The sequence below is a fragment of the Artemia franciscana genome, chromosome 21 (assembly GCF_032884065.1).
Source record: "Artemia franciscana chromosome 21, ASM3288406v1, whole genome shotgun sequence".
NCBI lineage: Eukaryota > Metazoa > Arthropoda > Branchiopoda > Anostraca > Artemiidae > Artemia > Artemia franciscana.
This window is the reverse complement of record NC_088883.1, coordinates 2,795,354-2,811,641: the sequence shown is the minus strand read 5'-3', so window position 1 is coordinate 2,811,641 and position 16,288 is coordinate 2,795,354. Positions and strand designations below refer to the sequence as shown.

Below are 16,288 nucleotides of genomic sequence, written 5' to 3'. Positions count from 1 at the left end.
TTTTCCCTTTATGATCCCTTCAAGACACTTGCAAGGAAGGCTTGCTTTGTATAGGGTCATAGCTGGATTACCAAAAATACAGCATTCGACAACTTATAGTCCTTCATTGGTAAAATGTGACCTAACCATCTTAATCATGTAATACTCATAGCCCTGGGCGTTTCTGAACACCTTACCACCTACTTCACCCCCTGCTCTCCCCAATAAGATTACAACTTCTTTAAATCCTCCCTTTTGATCCTTTCAAAACACTTGCAAGGAAGTGCTTCTTTGTACATGGCCAGAGCTGGATTACCAAAAGCACAGCATTCATTCGTAAAATGTGACCTATCTATCTTGATCTTTTAATCGCCATAGCCTTATGAGCTTTCGAACACATTACCGTTTGATACAGGGTGAATCACATGATTACCTAAAACCATCCTTAGAAAGAATTTTGAAGCACCCGAGTTTTAGAGTTATGCTTAATAATTGTCATTATTAGAGCTTTTAGTACCACAGTCTTAGTTCTAGGACTTTTCTTTTTATTCTCACGAACCTATTTAACACCTTTTCAATTCGACATTAAATAAAGAAATAGTTTTTTAAAATATAGTTTCAGTTGAAAAATAAGTTTTTTCAACTGAAAGTAAGGAGCGACAATTAAAACTTAAAACGAACAGAAATTACTTCGTATATGAAAGGGCCTGTCCCCTTCTCAATGTCCCACTCTTTACGGTAAAGTTTGACTCTGTCACAGTTCTACTTTTAAAACAATAAGAAAAACTTTAGCGTAAAGAGTGGGACGCTGAGGAGGGGGCAGCCCGTTTCATATACGGAATAATTTCTGCTCGTTTTAAGTTTTAATGTCGCTCCTTACTTTCAGTTAAAAAAATTTGTTTTTTTAATTTAATTTCTGAACGTTTTTGAATTAATGTATGTTTTGATTTTGGCTCACCATACATGAATAATTAAAACAAGATTTGCATATTAATTTATTTTGGCCAAATGGCTTTCTCATAGTTTTGATCGGACGATTTTGATAAAAAAAAGAGGTGGGGGAATAAACCTAGTTCCTCCCCAATTTTTGGTTGCTTAAAGTGCAACTACAACTGTTTATTTCTTTACGAACGTTTTTATTAGCAATAAATATACGTAAATTACGAATTAACTTACGTAACGAACTTCTGTATTTGCATATTTAGCCATGGGCGATATATTTGTATATTTGCTCAGGCTTGTAACTTCTGATGAGTACGGTTAAACTTGATGAAACTTATATATTTAAAATCAGCATAGAAATACGATTCTTTTGATATAACTATTGGTATCAAAATTCCGTTTTTTAGAGTTTCGGTTACTATTGAGCCGAGTCGCTCCTTACTACAGTTCGTTACCATGAACTGCTAGATTATATCTTCATTGCAGCCCCTCTCCTTTCTAATAATACAAACTAATTAGATGAAAAAAATCCACTTAGTCTCGCTGCATAACTTCACCCCTTGACCCTTGTTTCTTCCCAGTTTTAGCCTTTTACCCTAATAAATAACAATTTTTAATCCTTCTTTCACATCCTAAACACTCAAAAGACCCCAATATCAACACCTCTTTCTTTTAATATATATATATATATACATATATATATATATATATATATATATATATATATATATATATATTCTTATTCAGATGTCAAAAAGAACAAGCAAGTTGTGGGAAAGTTGTGGGAAAAACAAACCTTCAGTTACAAGGTAACAAACTTCTCTATACTTATTTTGGTTTTATATGCTTACAATATAACGTATATACTTTGCTGCTTATACTTATGCCTTCGTAAATTGAAACATATGTAGCAAGGGTACTTTCACAGAAGGTTATACCCTTAAGTAGACGTATGATCTTCTTTACTTGGTGGGTTGGATCAAGCTGTATCTTTTAGATCAAGCTGTATCTCAGAGAGAAAAGTTTCACTTAACTTAGGTATAAGTTTAGGTCTTCAGCCCAATTGTAACTGCTCAAGGGGTGAATGTTCTTTTATGTTTGAAGCAGCTCTACCAATCGATAAACACAAATTAAATCCTACATTGGAGGGGAGGTTCTCTCATAGGTATAGGACCAGATAGGAAGGGGTTTTCACACCATGTTTTCCCAATATCTCGAGAGCTTAACGGTTTTTACATCAATTTCTCATAGTTATCATATAATTCGTCTATTATCAAGTTTTTCAATTTTATTCTCTTGCCCACCCCCCAAAAAATAAGTTAGGGACAAAATTGAATAGTGAAATATTTTTCATACAGTTATCAATTACATTCAGTATCACATGACCCAAAGTTTTCTTGACCGTAAGATGGCTGAGAAAATTGGAAGAAGATTCCGAGCTCATCTGTAACCACTGCGGATCTCTATTTACGGTAGTGATGTACACATTACGGCTTCAATTTTTTCCTTATTTCTAGAGAATCAAGACAGACAAAATGTCCTTTCCCAGTTCTTGGTAAAGTAATCCTTCTAAAGACTGCTGCCATTTCTAGAAAGCAAGGAAAAACAATGGCTCTTTGTCGTTAGACAAGTAGTGCCCAAAAGTCTATTCTTAAACAACACAAGTACTACTTTGAAAACTCGAAAATATATTCCCAATTCTAACATGAAATAAACATAAAAAGGAAAATAATCCAGCAAGTTTTTTAATTTTAAATTATGAAAAACCCATAAAATATTTAAAACACGCGGGAACTTATTATCCAAATATTTTCCACGAGGTCAACTGAGTGCCGGAGATGAACTTGAACAATATTAATCAAGTATATATACATAGTAGGAAGATCCAAGAGTCTTTAAAACTCAATTTAAAAAGACATTTAATTCGTAACTGTGACATAACATAAATTTTGCTAATTATTTGAGAACCTTATGCCTGACATTTACTAATTAAATCAATCGGAAGTAGAACAAGAAAAAGTACAAGCTCATCCGATATAAATGTATAAGAAAAAGAAATTAAGCAAGTATACCTAATGTTAAAGCTACCTACGAGGCATATACACTGCACACAGAAACATTACGGGGGGACTCACAAAATGTTTGATAAGCTGGGGCATCAACAGAACTGATCAACCCACTAACAACAGATTTACCTTCACTTGATAGGTCGTCAACGATCTCCATATCAGCTAGAGAAAAATATATTACTACATAAAATTATTTCTTAGACCATACTACATTTCTATTTACAATTAAAGGAAAAATATATTAAAGAGGGATAAACTTTATTAAGACTTAAATAACATTTCTAATATAAAATAAACAATAAAAGTCCGTATATATCAGCTTTAAATCAAAAATATTCAGATTTTCAATATTAATTCGGCTTTTAATTTATTACTAAACATTCTTACCCGTTATAAATAGATTTTCACTACAAATACATATGAAAATAAGGACAAAAGAGACATCGGTATAGAATTATTTTTTAGCCCTTAGGGTTAAAAACATACAATTAAATTTTAATGATCTCTATATCACCTAGAGAGAAAAAAATATGTTACTACATAAACATAATTCAAAAGAGAAAACTCTTAAGCAATTCATTTCGGAAGATAAAAAGAAAGAAAATAGACCTTACTGTAAAAAATACATATAAAACAAAATTGAGCATAAAATTCCGAATTTATATGGCGAAATTGGAGGAATTTTAGCTTAAAAACATAGTAGCTCCCAGAAAAACATATGTATAAGCTATAAAACCCAAATCTGTAATCATGCATTACTTCAGTACTTATGAAAAGGCGAAGTACTTATGATGGTGCTCTGCTTTAGGGTTATTAACGCTATTTGCCTTATTCACGTTACACAAATAAGAAAGATCCCTTTTGCTGCTGTTCACAAATTAATATAATCCATAACATCAATTAAGTCCATGCTTTACATTTACTTCTATGTCATCTGGAATTCCAAAGATAAAATTAAAAAGGAGAAAAATTAAGAAGCCCCTTTGGGAATTATATTATAAAAATGAACCAAAAGTAATACAGACATTTGCCCGAGAAAATTGTTTACACGAACAATTATATGGCTAGCGATGTCAATGGCACAATTTTACGCAATCATATAATACAATTATATATCACTTCACAAAGACAAAAAGACAAAACAGATATATTCTCAATTATTTTTTTTATATACAAAAACACGTGTAAATGCAAAAAAAAAAAAAAATAAAAACAAAATCGAAATCAAATTTCTCAACCAATTTTATTACCCATGCATCACCACCAGGTCTCAACCCAAAAGTCACACCTCCAGAGCTTTTGAAACCCGACAAATGTGGAAAATATTCACTGATGTAGCCAAACGAAAGGTTTGGGGTTGAGACCACCCTCCCAAAAATTTCAAAGCGTGTCCTAGCCATCTCATCATTTCTCTGATTATAGCCATAAAAAACGATATTGAACCCTATTTTTCGTGCAACTTACTGTCTGAGATAAGGCCACAAAATAGCGCACCCAAAACCAATATGTCCAGCTTCGGTGGTCAACCTTGTTAACCAAACCGAGCAACGTTTTATAAGTAAAAAGAGTAAAAAGGTTTAAAAGTATAAAGAGTAAAAGTATCAGTAAAAAGTTGTCAGCTACTGATTAACTTGCCTGATCTGCCATTTTAGATCACAAACTTATTTACCCCCAAAACTACCCTCGTAAATGTAGTTTAAGATATGTAGATTTTTAGGTATGGTGTATAGGTGGTTCCTTAATTTAAAATATATTAAATCAAACGATAAAATCAAACCTTCTCCTTCCCAGGCTAGTGTGCATTAGTTTAATTTCATGGGGGAGAGGGCGAGGAGGAGGTAAAATAAGACTCAGATTTTGTTGGAAACTGTAAAATTTTCAACTCATTTTTGTTGGAAACATCACAAATTACAAGGAAATTGTTAACATTTGTAGGACAAAACTCTGAAGATTTTGAATCAATTCTTTCATAATGATGGTTCCTATAAGATATACATTTTAATTACTTCTTATAAGTAAAATAGCTGGTTACATAAGGAAACAAAATTGGAAAGCTGTATCATTGCATTACATTTACGCAAGAAAATAAAGAAAGATGCATGAGAAAAGAGTAAAAGAGGAGATTATTTATGATGATTTGTGGTAGATTTACGTTTGCAAGATCATTTAACTTTATTTTTGCTTATTTTTTGTTTATTGGGGCTCTTTACTTTTATTTGAAAAACTTATTTTGTAGAAAAAAGTTTTAAAATTTCTGTTAGTTTTTTACTGACATAGTCCTTTTAGTTGAAAAAAAAAATATGGAAAAAGAAACTTTTTCAAAATCTTCAAAATTAAATATAACAAGAGCTATATGGCACTTGTGACGAGGTCAGAAGAGCCAAGAGCTCATATGGCATGAGCTCTAGCAAAATTCTAAGGATCAATAGACTGATTTAAAGGAAAATCAGAGGCTTAATGCCGGTTGGGATTTAAAATAAGAGCTCTGAGACACGAGGTCCATCTAAATATCAAAATTCATTATGATCCGATCACCCACTCATAAGTTAAAAATACGTTATTTTTTCTAATTTTTCCTCTTCCTTCGGCCCCCCAGATGGTCGAATTCGGGAAAACGACTTTATCAAGTCAATTTGTGCAGGTTCCTGACACGCCTACCCCTTTTCATAATCCTAGCACGTCCAGAAGCACCAAACTCGACAGAGCACTGGACCCCCCTAACTCTCCCAAAGAGAGCGGTTCCAGTCCGATTACGTCAATCACGTATCTACGACATTTGCTTATTCTACCCACCAGATTTCATACCGATCTCTCCACTCTAAGCGTTTTCCGAAATTTCCGGTTCCCCCCTCCAGCTCCACCCAATGTTACCAGATCTGGTCGGGATTTAAAATAAGAGCTCTGAGACACGAGTTCCTTCTAAATATCAAATTTCATTAAGATCCGATCACCCATTCTTAAGTTAAAAATATATCAATTTTTTCCATTTTTTCCGATTAAAACCTTCCCCCCAACTCCCCCAAAGAAAGCGGATCCACTCTAATTATGTCGATCACGCATCTAAAACTTGTGCTTATTCTTCCCATCAAGTTTCATCCCGCTCTCTCCACTCTAAGATTTCCCAAGATTTCCGGTTTCTAATATTTTTGTCTCCCCATCCAACCCCCATGTCCCCGGATCCGATTCGAATTGAAAATGGAGCATCTGAGACATAAGATCTTTCTATATATCAAGTTTCATTAAGATCCGATCACCCATTCGTCAGATAAAGATACCTCAATTTCCACGCTTTCCAAGATTTTCGGTTTCATGCTCCAATTGTCCCAATGTCACCAGATCTGGTTGGGATTTAAAATAAGAACTCTGAAACACAAGATCCATCTAAACAGCAAATTTCATTAAGATCTGATCACCCGTTCGTAAATTACAAATACCTAAATTTTTTTATTTTTCCGAATTACCCCCACTCCCCCAAAGAGAGCGGATCCGGTCCGGTTATGTCAGTCACGTATCTTGGAATTGTGATTATTCTCTCACCAAGTTTCATCCTGATCTCTCAACTCTAAGCTTTTTCCAAGAATTCCCCCCTCAACTATCTCTAATGACACTGGACCCCGTCGTGATTTAAAATAAGAAATCTGAGTTACGAGATCCTTCTAAATATGGAATTTCATTAAGATCTGATCACTCCTTCGTAAGTTGAAAATACCTCACTTTTCTAATTTTTCAAAATTAACCCTTCCCCCAACTCCCCCAAAGAGAGTGGATCCGTTCCGGTTATGTCAATCACGTATTTAAGACTTGTGCTTATTTTTCCCACCAAGTTTCATCCCAATCCCTTCAGTCTAAGCGTTTCCCAAGATTTTAGGTTTCCTCCTCCAACTCCCCCCCCACCGCATCCGGTCGAGATTTAAATAAGAGCTCTGAGAAACGATATCAATATAAATATCAAATTTCATTAAGATCCGATCACCCGTTCATAAGTTAAAAATACCTCATTTTTTCTAATTTTTCCGAATTAAGCGACCCCCCACTCACCCCCAGATAGTCAAATCGTAGACGATTATTATTAATCTGGCTCTTTATAATTTAATCTGGTCTGGTCCCTGATCACCTGCCAATTTCATCGTCTTAGTTTATCTGGAAGTGTCTAAACTAGCAAAACCGGGACCGACAGACCGACAGAATTTGCGATCGCTATAGGTCACTTTGTAAATACCAAGTGCCATAAAAAGGAGCTAGTGGAAACACTGAATGCAGCATAACTAAAAAAAGTAGAACATTTTAGAGGTCCTGATACGTTGTAGCACATTTCGAATTTTTTTGTTCAATTCAACTGTTTGGTTTATTTTGTTTTTTTCTGGCTTCTTTCAGAGCCAGAGTAAACGAGTAATCGGATTAACGACGCTTCTTGACTACCAAGGTCCCTACGTCGGACCTTTGGACTCTAGGTCCAGTGCTACGAAAAAGAGATCAAACTCACTCCACCACCACAGGACTAACAAACAAGATTATCATCAACAACATTTACATCGACACTACAGACGAGGTTATCTTATCACATCAACAGTCAGTTAAAAGCGTGAAAATTGTGCCATTTTAAAGCACGTTGGAACCGATAGTACCAACAAGTGTGTAAATATTTTTTAAATTAATAATTAAAATAGTGTCTACAAAGCGAGGGTTTACCCATGACGAGGAAGTACTTCTCTGAAAACTCTTTGAATAAAACACAAGCCCAGTGTTTTCCTTCTACATCTTACATCTCTGATTTTACACTTACTGCTCAGAATTTTTTTTTCTGAATAAAAACGGTAAGATCTTAAAAACACCTGATTTCAGTCACAGCTTCTAAATCTAAATTTTTCTCCGCAATAAAACATGAACAGAGGCGTTGGTAATATTCTCATCAAATTCCTTAGACCACTGATCAGAGATGAATGAACGATGATTTTCTGGAAACGCAGCCTAAGAGGTAAGGTAAGTCCTTGGATTCGCTTAAAAATCGTTTCTTGTTAAAAGATGCAAGATCTGACCCGATTGATCTAGCAAAAATAAGACTGCTTTAATGTCTTGTGTGGCTCTCAAAACTATCGTCAAAATTATGACAGTTCATAACTTAGTTAGTAACTAGTAATTTTGTTAGTAATAATGTTAGTAACTTTATTAGTAACTAGCTTACTAATAAAGTGAGTATACCACTCGATGCCGTTTTTAATGTTCTTTACGAATATAATAACCGCTTCTACCGTAAATTCAAATTTAAGCACTTTTTGAGCTCTTAAAAATGACAAATTTTCAATTAAAGTATGAGTTATAGCTCGTTTTCCACAAAATAATACTGTTTTCTCAGCGCCATCTTTTTCCATCGCTTTCAAAAAAATAATATTACACTTTCTCAGTGCTAAAATTATTTATAATAAGGTTAATTTAAGTTAGGTTAGGTTGGGTAAGATTAAAAAATGCTTAAATTTGAATTTACGGTAGAAGCAACTATTATATTTGTAAAGAACATAAAATAAAGGCTTCAAGTGGTATGTTCACTTTATTGGTAGGTCAGTTATATGAACTGTCATAAATTTACCAAACTATCAATTAGGAAGGAAAAAATACAATTGAAAGTCTTACCTAATCCTGTTCTGGGCTTCATTGGACACATTCTTGATATAAGCAAATTTGAAACACAGTGGAGAATGCTACCAATAAGGGCCGAAATACCAAAGATAAAATATGTCATTTGTCCTCCATATTTATTATATAAAATTCCTCCAAGAAAGCTACCCAATGCAGTACCTAAAATATTATTGAATAAATTAGTGATTAAAATAATTAAATAGTAAATAATTTAATTCAAGTATGGTATTAAATAATAATGAATTTGTAAAAATGATAATTATATTTAATTTAATAGCAATTTAATACTCTAAACAAATTAAATGTGTGCTCTTTCAATAGGAAATCATATAACGAATCACTAGCTAGTGACATAGCCGTCCAAAAGAGATAAGCACCACACACTTCCTCTAGTATTTGCAGAATAATTTTAATACTAGTATCTTATTTCAAAGCTTTTCAGCCATATTTATGCACTTATAAATACAGCCCTAAAACAGGTAGCAAAACATTAACCTATGCTGAAGCCCAGAGTTGCCACCAGGGCAAGAATAAAATCGCTGGAATCTTCCAAATGAATCATCACCAAATGGAAAAAATCACCAAATGAACCAAAAAATCACTGCAAAATTGTCATTTTTTGAGTTGGTTATTGGTAAAAACTAAATTTATTATCAATACCGATTCCCCTCAATTAATGAGAGCAACAGCAACTGAAAGTTGGCCATGGACGTTAGTAAAATCAACCTCTTGATTCTTACCTCACTATAGGATCTAGCGATATCTTCATTTTTTCACAGGTTTTACTGTCCAAAATTTTTTGTACCAACGCGAAACTGGGCCTAACTAGTTGTGCTGAATAATAACGATAGGACTCACTCTCAGTGACCGATTAAAATAAACAAATTAGTACGATCCAATGTCTACCCAAAATTTTGTTCGAGAAAGGGGATAGCTATACAAAAATGATTCTCATTTGGGGACGGGAATAACAAAAAGAATGAAGAAGAAGTGGTTTACCTTGATAGGATTTTTCTAATGGTCTACAATAAAGGTGTTTTTACCGCATTTTTAAGACAACTGAAAAATATCTCTTTTTTTAAGACATATTTTTTTTTATCTGGACTTTGAAGACCAATTAACTGGTTGGATCAATATTTCAGCGGAGGAGAAAAGAGGTAAAACTGAGTACCTCTAGCTTGACCTGGTCTTACTGGACCTCCTCTTTGTCCACTATTACTATGCTTCAACATTCGTCAAGTATGTCTTACAGAAAGGATAACTACTGTTCCAGCCTTGCATCTTTTTGAATTTCAAAAAATTTTGCCTAAAACCATGAGAAATCAACCACTGTTTTATTATTTAAAATTGAATTAAAATTTTAATTTTTAAAAATTTGTAAAAATTTTATTATAAAAAATTTATTCTTAATTCAAAAAATAATAAACTGGTAAAACAATTGATCGTGTAGCCATCGACACTTTTTGTTTGACCGAAAAGTGTGACTATTATGTGGCCTGAAATAGCGCTATCAATGTTTGTTATTGAATAGCTTCCCCAAATTACAAAAAGAATAATCTACTGATTGAAAAATACAAAAAGCTGGAGAAAAGGCTTACCCGTGACTTCTGGCATTTAGGAAAAGGTAGAATCCCTTTGATAAATGGCTGATTTGGCCTTAAGGAAGATTTTTTTGAAATAATAATAAGTACTTTCATGACCAATTTACAAGCTTAAGAAGTATTTAAATGCCCGAATTGAATTTTTTTTTCCAATCTGAAATTCAAACTTTACTAAAACAACTTTTTGTCGTTTTCAAGTAATACAACTTCTTTTTTTTTGTAAAACAAATTTGCTAAACGCTTTAAATTCTTTCATAAAAAAAGCACAAAAATTTGTATTCTGAGCAGATAATCCCAACAGATCTTTGATGTTACTTAAGATTAATTGACACACCAAGTTTTAGAAAATCAATCTGCGTGATTGCTCCACAGAGCAATCTTTATTTATGAATTCTTTCATAAAAAAAAGCACAAAAAAATTATGTTCCAAGCAGATAATCCCAACAGACCTTTGATGTGACTTAAAGATTAAGTTACACACCGAGTTCTAGAAAATACACTCCACGTGATAGATCAATCGCAAATTCTATTGTTTAAAACTGAACTTGATTAACTCGACAAAGTACAAACAGGCCGCATAATTGGCCCTATATCCGTCCATACTTTTGATTTTCTAAAAATTGTTGTGCTGAATTACCACATTATTTATTAAGTTTTAAGACGCATCATTATAATGTATGTTAATGAGAACGATGATATAAGAAGCAATTCAAAAGAGGCAAATAGTATAAAAATTAAAATATCTGCCTGTTTAATCTTGTCTACGATGATCCTTGCTTGAGGATCAGTAGAAAAGCTATACTGGCCTTGTCAGTACACAAATATTACCTTCTTCAGTCGATCAAATGAACTAAAATGGTGATTTTAATATCTATGAATTCTGTAACTTGACAATATTGTGGTGCAGCCGAGTTAGAATCAGGCATTTTAGAATCAGGCAAATTGTGGCTACAAAAATACTAAATTTGAATATACCAATGAGAGTAAGTGATTTGAAGCATAAACCAAATTAACTTATTGTAGTCTTTTCATAGCCTGGATTGTAGTATTTTCATAAAGGTAGTGAATGCACAACTAGGTAATATAGATGGCATGGATGTGTAACGTACATAGATGGCAATACGCTATTCCTGTATATAGATTATATATAACCAAGAATCTTTGTGTATTTACTTATTTATTCATGTTTCAGAAAGGGCATGTAGATTCATAAGCAGGGCCACTGGGAGGGATACAGGGAGAGAAAAACAGGGGCTTGGGTCCAAAGGGACCCTGGCTGAAACCTAACGATTTGTTTTTTGAGGATTTGTGGGCTTTATTCGCATTATATGTTACAAAGAAATTTAGAGAAAACTACACCTAAATCAAGACTGGCAATTACATCTCTGAGTCGAAAACATTCAAAATGGTACTTTTACTGTAGCTTTGCTTTATAAATGTGTGCTACTAACAATTTAAAAAATAGATACGGAAATGGTTCCGACCAAGATTTAATCTACAGGAAGCTTTTAGATCTTCCACCCTCCCCCTCTCTTTACATCCCCCATATTTCTTATACTTCACATAATTTACATATTGATTGTATTTAGTCACAGTTTCGTCCGCCTAAAATGAACATAGAAACTTTAGGTGAACAGAAATTCATTCCGTATATGAGAGGGCTCTCCTTTCCTCAATCCTTGCTCTTCACACTAAAGTCTTAAAGCTTTTTAAAAAATTTCTAGTTGAAATTCAACAGGCCTTGTGTTTGAGCAGCCTTTCTTAAATAATTGTGACAATACCGCAAACTTTAGCCTAAATAACCAGGTTTAGGAACGGACAGCCCCCTCTCCTTATACAAAATTTCATAATTTCAGTTCGTTTTAAGTTTTAATGTTGCTCCTTACTTGTCCTCCCCCCATAAAAGGAATAATTTCTGCTCGTTTTAAGCTATAATATTCCTAATTACTTTCAGCAAAAAAAATCTGACCGTTTTTCAAAAAATGCCGGGATATTACATTCGCTACTACCCTCGTGTAAAATTTCCCCTCGAGACTTTCCTTCCTGCGAAGGATTCTCCCTGTGGAAAATACCCACCCCGCAGAAAATACCCTTTAAGAAATGTGTGTATATTTTCCCATAGCAAATACTATATTTGAACGATAAAATAAATTACGCAATTTAGAGCCCTTTCAGGGACTATAGGGGTCATGTAATACCCAAAGGCATTGTTATTGGATCTTTCAAGTATGCTGAATCAAATGGCTATCTAAAAATTTTGATCAGATATCTCTCTCGATCTTCTTGGATCATTGGTTCAATACGATCACCCAAAAAAGAAAGAGAGAGAGAAAAAAACACACATCTCTGATGCATCTTCAGGCAAAATTCCACATTATTATATATAGGGGCTTGATACCTCTACAGTGCGTTCGTACTTCTCCACGTTACCGCTTAATTAGATTCGTTCAGTTGTGAGTTTTTCACCCTCCCATGTTTTTTTCTCCTCTTTCTTTATTTTTTTATTTGTTAATCTGGAAGTGTTTACTATTATAATTTATATAGGTATTTCTGGTTTGTTTTTTCTATGTGTGATCAGTACAGTATGGGAGAGAAATAAATGATAATAATTATTGCACACACATCAATAACTTTGACTTCCATGTAATAATGGAATTTATCTAATCATTTCCTCCTATTAAGTTTTTTTGAAGATGTTCAAGAATTACAAATGAAGATTGATAGGAACGTGAAGTCTTTCCTCAAAGTTCTAACCTTGACAACGAGGGAACAGAAGTTCTCGACATCCCCTGTCGTAAGGAGATCATTTATTGCCAAATATTACTCCACCATTAAATCTTGCTTATTTTACGATGCCCTGATAAGACCCAATACTCGGGTCCAGATAACATCACAATCATTATCCTAATACTCTAGAGCACTAAGCATTATCATCTTTTTTCCGAATATGGTATCAAAGAATTTCAGGAATCGAATTAATACAAGAAACAAATCACGTAAATTATAAAGTATCATGTAAAATTTTCTTCGTATTTTGCAGAGCCAAGTTGAACCAAATACTCAGGCTCACATAAAATCACCATTACTATCCTAATGCTCAAAAATACTGAGCTTTATCCTCTTTCTTTCCAATTAGGGTTTCAAGTAAAATTTCTGTGTATTTTGTAGTGCCCAGCTGAATCATCAACTCTTGCTCAGATAACATTACCATCACTATCCTTGTACTCTAAAGCATTGAGCTTTATCCTCTTCTTTTCCGACTGGGATATCAAGTAATTTTGGGAATCAAAGCAATACTAGAAATAAATCAAGTAAATTAAAGGGTATCAAGTGAAATTTTCTTCGTATTTTGCAGAGCCCAGTTGAACAAAATACTTTGGCTCAGATAACATCACCATCACCATCATTATTCTAATACTCTAAAGCACTGAACTTTATATTTTTTTCAACAATACTTTAACCCGAATAACTTGTTCAAACATAAAGATTTGACTGTGTTGGCACTACCATCTAACAGAGCCACAAAGGTAAGAGTACTTAAACTTATAAGAGCATTACTGTATTTTTGGGGTGTCAAGTAATTTTTCAAAGGAGGGAAATAGGCCTTATATCCTCCCCCAAAAATAATCTAAGCCCATATTCCTGTCATATATCGTCGAATTGTGTCGTAGACGATCCGGACGATTCAAACGGGAGGGGTATAATCTAAATCATTAATGCTTATTCAAGAAACAAATTGACTTACCAACACCTTCAAAAACGGCTCCAACGACTCCTTGCATAGTGGCAGCAACTCCTGGAGGGGCCACAACATAAGCATAAGACGCCATTGTAGACCAAAACAATCCAAGAGTTAGACCCTTAAATAATTTTGTATATATATACATATATATATATATATATATATATATATATATATATATATATATATATATATATATATATATATATATATATATATATATATATATATATAATTGAAATAAGCAATAAGATAAATGACAAATTGTACAAAAACACATGTGAGCACGCAGTTTTGAGAACCATGTCTAACTGCCTAATATATCATGACGATCAAGTCTGGCGCTATTTTACGCTATTACAGTGGCGTAACTAGCATGTGCGTCACCGGGAGCAGAAACTATAAGCGGCAGTGTTTTCTTAAATTTTATGAAAAACCTCCCAGTTCCATGCCTTAAAACGGACTATTTTAGAAAATGATGGGGATATATTAACACCATTTAACCGTACAGTATTTTTGTGAACAGGATAGAGTGGAACAATTGCTTACACAAATACTAAAACAAAAAAAAATGAGTGGATTACATCCATGATGGTCTGAGAGGAAAATAAATTTACACTGTGAACACATGGTTTGCTACATACTGTGTATGGAATAGTGGTTTCGGAGGCGTGTCCTCCATCGACAGTCTTAGCTGCTACTGGCGTCTTCTTCTTTCATGGCATTTAGACTGAAGGGATCAATATGGGATGGGGTAGGAGGGATCGTTAAGTGTGTGGTTAGATGTTTATAAATTTCAAATTCTTCTAGTGTGTTTAGATTGCTAACACAAAGCCCACTCAGTAATAGCTAAGGTCAGGGGCGTCCCGAGCCTCTTTTCATTAGGGGGGGGGGGCTACCTGAATTTAACCGAAATAAAAAAAGAAGAAGATTAACCTTTAAATATACTTTAATATTTAGAGATCGCATAATATGTATAAGATCATAATTAGAGAGAAATTCACTTAGTTTTCATTCATTTCCACCATAGAACTACCCGAGACAAGTCACACTGGTCCAAAAAATCAAAATCAAATAACAAAAAATTGTTGTTGGGGGTAGAGTTTCGAGGGGGGGGGGGTATAAAAGAAACTTAAAAAAATTAAATTTTCTGCGGGGGGAGGGTATTTTCTGCAATGGTTTTTTTTTCGAAATATGTATGGGGATGGCGGAATTACTACAATATTAATGCTCTTTTTCATGCAAATTAATTCCAATGATTCGAGATGCCACCCCTCCGCCTTACGCTCGGAAATGAGGGTTTCTTTAACCCCTTTAAAGACATCCAGAACACACTTTTGGTCAATATATATTGCGATAAAAAGATATTTCATGCCTGAAAATATTTATTGTAAAGCAGAATTTCCGCTCATTATGGCGTCATCAGGTAGTGGCAGGGCCTTAGGAATTGGTGAGGCAGTTATCGCCATAGAAATACTTTCACTGACAAAAACTGTAGTGAAACCAACGGTACAATCACATATTGCGGTGCTTCTTCAAGATCGTTGTGAATACGACGAGCATTATTTTTAAAATAATATATTTATTTTAGAGTCACATTAAAAGGATTTGACGTAATTCGGATACGATTGTCAATGCGGACTGCCAGAAAACGAATGCAGAGAATATCATTAAAATTTTGGAAATGGTCCAATCTATAAATGTGAACATGGAAACCCTAAAGCAGAGTGTATTTGAAATTCAGAACGATTTGGGTACAGTTAAAAGTCGTGTTATGGTGCTTGAAAATAAAAGTAATGCAACGGACAATGAAATTGCAACAGTGAAGTCGGAATTTCTAACTCTACAAAGTATTGTAAAAGCCCAGTCACAGCTGATTAAGAAATGCAATGAGGAAATGAATGTGGTTGTGTCCCAGTCTCTTGTTGATGAAAATTGGGACAAGTTGCATAATTTGTTGTTTTGGGGCCTTAATGATGTACCCTTGAATGAGGCTGCATCTCGGGTTTCTGAGGTGATTGTAGCTGGTTTGTCACTCCCACCTGACAAGTTGCCACCATTCACTGTGGTTCACTGTTCCAAGAATTTTGTTAAAATTAGGGTGGACAGTGTCCAGGCACGTTTTTTGATTCTAAGTAATGCGAAAAAATTAAAAGGGAAAGAGTTCGGTGTTTATAAGTCTGTTTTTATTAGTGATGATGTCTCACCGCGTGTGCGGGTTTAGCGGAAAGAATTACTTGGGTTACGTAAGCGTTTGGCGGATAAAGGTATGGAATGCTGGGTACCTCCTACCCTACCACCCAGCATCTCTGTTAAAAGGG

At 34.1% G+C, this 16,288-nt stretch overlaps 1 protein-coding gene across 3 annotated transcripts in view; it reads right to left on the bottom strand.

Moving 5' to 3' along the window:
• Positions 1-16,288, bottom strand: part of LOC136040774 (major facilitator superfamily domain-containing protein 6-like) — a 95,081-nt gene that overhangs the window by 9,777 nt on the left and 69,016 nt on the right. Inside the window, exons 9-11 of one of the 3 annotated variants that reach the window (XM_065725099.1) lie at positions 13,971-14,085; positions 8,619-8,783; positions 3,057-3,152 (exon numbers count right to left, since the gene is read on the bottom strand). In XM_065725099.1, coding sequence (XP_065581171.1) covers positions 3,057-3,152; positions 8,619-8,783; positions 13,971-14,085 — 376 coding nt within the window. The remainder of the gene's footprint in view (positions 1-3,056; positions 3,153-8,618; positions 8,784-13,970; positions 14,086-16,288) is intronic. The other 2 variants (XM_065725098.1, XM_065725100.1) reach the window with 2 other exon arrangements.